We start from the raw sequence: 5,687 nt of genomic DNA on the forward strand, positions 1-5,687 counted from the left end.
TTCCTAACTTTGCTTAATTTAAAAGCATGGGTTCCATCCTTATTAACAGGCTGGCAGACTATAAAGTATTCTTTAATTCAACGCAGCCTAATGCTCAAGAAGCATACTGAGCGCACATAGCTTTAAGCGCACACAGCACTAGAAATGTAGGCTTTGAGTGGGATAAAAAATACCATAGAAATTATCCAATCTTGTGAGTTAAGGATTCCTCCAGAGTCTTGTGTTCCTTCCAATTTTTTCCCACTCTTTCACTGACTTGATTTCCTGTCAGGGTTATTCTCTTTTTCTAATATCTTTGTGCGCTTGTGCTTCTCAGCTAGACTTTGTGGCCTGGTTTGGTGCTTCTACTACTTCTAATAAGCATCCAAGTTTTTTTTTCTGTGGGTTTAAAACAGATATTACAGGCCAGTCAATTGCCCTGTTGTTCCATCTCACTTACCAAATAAGTGAAACAGGGATTACACTCAATACACCTCACAGTCTTTGTCCTGAAACATAGAAGTGTCAATGTTGTGTTCTGCTTGGACATGCAGTATACTGTAAAGCTCAGAGTCTAACTTGCATTTGGTTGTGGTTGACATTTTGGTTTTATACAAAATTTTATACATTTTCCGGATGTGTAACCAATTGATATTTTTGGATAAAGCACTGTTACTGATAAATACAATTTTTTTTTACTCTGTGAGGATTAAATAATCAAAAACATGAAATGCATGGTCACATATTGTGATATCAAAGTGTCAGATGATGGCACAGACTAAGAATGTGCTGGAGATTCATTCAAGAATTGGGAAATGTAGACATGTCTGCATGTACACAAGACAATGTCAATGTCAAAATGTATAACTCATTTTAGCATTTTCTGTTGTTTGCAGAGGTCTATTTGGAGGTTGGGAGTAAAGTATTTGGTGCAGTGGAAGCAGTGCAGGCTCTAGCCTTTTGGGAATCCTACCCATCAGAGTGATTCATTTATCCTCAGCTCCCACCTCAGGTGAGGGTAAGATGCAGGCTAAATGAATCTGTCTGTGGTATTCCCACTGAATAAATATATTCCATATAGTTTTACATATGCAGTTGTTAAAACTAATAATTTTATATTTAGGTAATAGGATGCTGAGATTCATTTTTTTTTTCATCAATACTGATTAAACCACATGCAAGTATACAACACACTCACTCACTCATGCATCCAGATAGTATAGCTAATCAGTATAAACGTGAAAAATGGCAATAAAGGAATATGAACCATGTCTTAAGCTGCTAGTTAACTTCTTTCAGTCCAGCACACGCAAAAACACATTTTATATTTGGATATTCAAAGGTAATTTTGAGTAATTTGTAAGTTTAGAAGTCGGTGAGGACCATACAGTTGTTATTTAGGCCCTGACAATCAAAAGTATTAATTACAATATACAGAGGTGCACTTTTTTTTCTCCTATTAATATATGCATTTTGGTTTCACACTGTCTCCAAAAGTGATTAATTAAGAGGTAGTCAGTATAGTTAAGGTAGCTCAAATTAACTATGAAAGTGCCTCAGTCTCTCGTTAATCTTACATGTACAACATAAAGTCTTCAGAACAACAACGGAAACTCCAATGTGGAAACTTTGGATAAAAACAGCAGTTTAAAATGTCAGACGATAAAGACGTAAGAGTTCTAAATTTGTGGTATGTCGATATGATATGGGTTGTCGACATTTGTTGATGAAGTTTGTTGTGATGTGATGCTGCTGCCAGTTCCTGACACATCGTGATCCTGCGGTGGCTCCTCTCACCCTCTTTCCTGTCAGATTTATCCTGATGCTCTACTTATGCTTGGTGCTTTCTGCACTTGTGAGTCACCGCCTGTAGCTGTGCATGATCTCACATGGATCCCCTAAAGGTTTGCAAACCACTTACATATTGCATATTTGTAGCATAGGGACTGAAGCAGTATTTGTAACGACTATTATGTTTATAGGAAATATGTAATACACAAATTATCTGCTGTCATCTGTGAAGAGAAAGGATTCCTTTTTGAGTAGTGCTTCCTATCAAGTTCTTTTCATGTTCTTTCACAGAAATTTTCCCTTGTAACTGACACATATGGCTTACATGTTAGGAATTTCTATTGCTAAAAGTTCAATACGAACAAAAGTGAGTAGAGCGTAATTTAGTTTAATAACTGGACATAAACTTACATCATCATATACTGTAACAAGGGGGTAACGAAATACAAGGAAAATGAGAATACTTGTGGGTTCAAACCCAGAACACTACTGCACATACAGCATATACGGTATTATTCCCTAAAGAACTTGAGTAATATTATCACACATTGAAATGTCCTTTCATATATTTTAGAAAAATACTTTTTTCTATATGGTGACAATTTTTTTGTGCTCCAGTACTTCAGACACAGTAAGTAATCAGTGCCTTTTAAAAAATTCTTATCATTACCATTACACCATGTCATATTGCAATAACAAAATCTAAGAAATAAAACCTAACTAGTTTGGAGATCTTTAACACCTAGTCTGATCCTGCATTCGCCGTGAACATTTAGCCCAAATCTCTTCGTGAGATGTCGGTGGAGAAACTCATAACTCTGATAAAGCACGTCTCTCCAAGGCTTTCCGTTTTATGAATGAGTCCCTGCGCTTTAATCCGTTTTAGAACCTGGAAAACACTGCGCCCTCCTCAGGTTAGAGTCACACACGCGCGCGCACACGCGCGCATACGCACGCACGCACACGTTTTCACATGATGAATCGGTGACATCAAAAAGAGACGAAGCTTCCGCTGAACTGTGGACGGTGTGACGGGGGCGCGAGCGCTTATATAAGCCAAACTTTAAAGATGCACACCGCTAATCCCGGCCTTGCAGGTCACAAGTGGAGGAGAGAAGACTGAAACTGTTCTCATTTTTAACACAAGGTCGCTATTGAGCAAGAGGTTTTTTCCCCATAAGGCAACAGCTTCGTGCAGAACAGGTGAGCCAAAGAAAAGTTCATGCATGCTGATTTTGTTCTTTCACATAAATGCTCTTGAAACAGTTTTTTTTTTTTTTTTTTACTTTTTGGTGCAATTATAGATATTAAATAGTATGGAATTGCAAAGAGTTTATAATGTATTGTTTGATGCTTATTGTAACCACGCATTGCATTTTTCTTTTCAGTGAATCCGAAGTTGCAATGAGGGCGGTGTGTCTCCTCATCCTCATCTCATTAGAGGTGTTCAGCATTCAGTGTCAAAATGTCCCGAGTGACACTGATGCAGAAACTCCGACTCTGGAGGAAGTGTTAGAGCGCGCCGAGAGCCAGCTCCTCCGCTCCTTCCTCCAAAAACTAGAGGACGACGAGGGCGCAAACGGTCTGCATTACATTTTAATCGCTGTTTTACTACTGACTGTTTAAATTGGCCAGATTTGCAGGTCAAATGCATCACTTTACGCACATAAACCCAAGCCACATTTAGTTGATTTTTTAATATAGAACTTATAATGAAATGCAAAGTTTGATCAGACTGAGACTTGCAAAACTCCTTTTACGCATCCGTCTCACATCCGCCAAATAGATTCAACTGCAGTAAAGATGTGTACTATCGTTAACCTGAAGCTATACCTGTGGCATAAATGTTCCTATATTTATAAAAATGAAAGTACCAACGTGTGGCTGTGGTTCATGGTACGATTAAGGATGCGGGTTTTTTATTTTAATTTTTTTTACCATTAATATGTAGCATCTCTTTTAAAGCTTAGCAGGTGATCCAGTTGTGCATCACGCAATGTTATGTAGCATTGACGGTACAACTCCGAAAACAACAAAAACCTCTTTCTCGTGAAAAATGAGCTCTCTCTTGTTTAATCCTTTCAGGAAAAACTATTTCAATTTAAACTAGTGTTTCTCCTCTGCTGATTTTTTTCTTCTTCTTCTGTGTTGCACCTTCCTTAGACATGTTACCAGTACAGCCTGACTGGTTGGTTAAAAGGCAACACCCGGGCAAGCGGCAGCATCCCGGCAAGCGCGATGAGGACGCTGATGAAGAGGAATACGATGAACTTCAGAAGCGGCAGCATCCTGGAAAGCGCGAAGACGAGTCGGACTTGTTCCTGGAGCTCCAACGACGGCAGCATCCAGGCAGGCGCGCCGAGCTGGAAGATCAGACGTGGATCCAAAGCGACCTGCTGAGCGAGCTTTCCAAGAGGCAGCACCCGGGGAAGCGGTACGACGCGTACGCCAAGCGCCAGCACCCCGGCAGACGCGAGGCGGAGGATGGCGCAGCGAGCGCGGTGGGCTTGTGGGACATGGACAAAAGGCAGCATCCTGGGAAAAGGTTCTGGGATGTGTCCAGTGGAGGTCCGTGTGATGTGCCGGGCTGCAGTAAAGCCAGTCTGCTGCTCCAGCTGCTCAATGAAGTGAAGCAAAGTCGCGCAAACGAGAAGCGGCAGCACCCTGGCAAGAGGATGAACGTGCAGGAAGAGCTCGAGGAGATGCAATAGGGTGCACGTGTACTGTGACGAGAAATTACATACAGTAGTTACAAGAAAGAATAATTCATGCATATCGGCACATGGGTACATTCTCCTTCCACATTTGCCCTTACTGCGCCACATGAGATGTATGCCAAATGTTCGACATTTAAGATTTGTTCAACTTTTCTTTTGTTAAATATGTCTGTCATGCAGGTCGTTTTGCAAGTTAATTAATCAGTAACGCGAAGTAACGCTTTGCGTAAACGTGTCCATATTACGCACAGCTACATTACTGCTTCATTTTCTGCTCGATCTCGTGAAATCTGAAACATCTCTCTCACTTTGCTGCACTCGTTTTGGTAGCTTCGGCTACATCATGCATATATAGTTAACTCTACCAAGGTAATATCTCATGTGGCCACGCAATTGCTCACACTGCACCAGTTTCCGCTTCTCCACCCAGTTCTTGTGTTAGTAATGTATACCTTATGTAAAATTCGAGTGAATATTTCCTTGCAAGACGGGGTCGTCGAATTATTTTTCTACACTATATGCCTGCATGAGTCGAACAGCTTGTCAACCTGTAAATTATTATTATTATTATTATTATTATTATTATTATTATTATTATTATTATTTGTTCCATGGATATACAGCACACATGTAAATTACAGTTATTGCTGTACAATAAAATGCTTTCGATGCGAACGACTGGATGCGCGCTGAAGATCAAAACGAGCAAGTGTGTGTGTGTGTGTATGAGAGAGAGAGAGAGAGAGAGAGTGATCATGTTTGTATTTTCTACATCTTGGTGTGAATTAATGTGCCCACAAGGACAGGAGTATCTGAAAGTTTTGAACTTGTAAAGATATCGGCCTGATCCCTATAAAGAAAACGACAAACAAAACCAAACAAAAAAAAAAACATTTTATCTAAAAAGATAAAAGTGCTGAAGGTTTGATAAAGTTACAATTTAGGGCTAGGTTTAAGTGTACCATAGCATTTGCAAGTGGCTGATTTAATCAATATGTTAGTGGAAGGTCCTCACACAGATACCAAGACACACACATGTGTCTATCTTAATATCTTAATATTCTTACATTTTAAATTAATTCCTGTCCCATAAAGCATGTTTCATGTTTTCTTCCAACCCTCTCTGGGTCAATGAGTAGCACTGTTTAGAAGCATAACCAAACCAACCATAGTCATACATCGTACATAATATAAACCAAT

General features: G+C 39.7%; 1 protein-coding gene across 1 annotated transcript; it reads left to right on the forward strand.

Annotated features, from left to right (window-relative positions):
* Positions 1-2,775: 2,775 nt before the first annotated feature.
* Positions 2,776-5,162, forward strand: trh (thyrotropin-releasing hormone). Its single transcript, XM_053503238.1, has 3 exons — positions 2,776-2,973; positions 3,159-3,352; positions 3,934-5,162. Exons 2-3 carry the CDS (start codon positions 3,175-3,177, stop codon positions 4,479-4,481), a joined length of 726 nt encoding a protein of 241 aa, XP_053359213.1. The 5' UTR covers positions 2,776-2,973; positions 3,159-3,174; the 3' UTR covers positions 4,482-5,162.
* The last annotated feature ends 525 nt before the right edge of the window (positions 5,163-5,687 follow it).

The sequence above is a fragment of the Clarias gariepinus genome, chromosome 9, assembly GCF_024256425.1.
Source record: "Clarias gariepinus isolate MV-2021 ecotype Netherlands chromosome 9, CGAR_prim_01v2, whole genome shotgun sequence".
NCBI classification, from domain to species: domain Eukaryota; kingdom Metazoa; phylum Chordata; class Actinopteri; order Siluriformes; family Clariidae; genus Clarias; species Clarias gariepinus.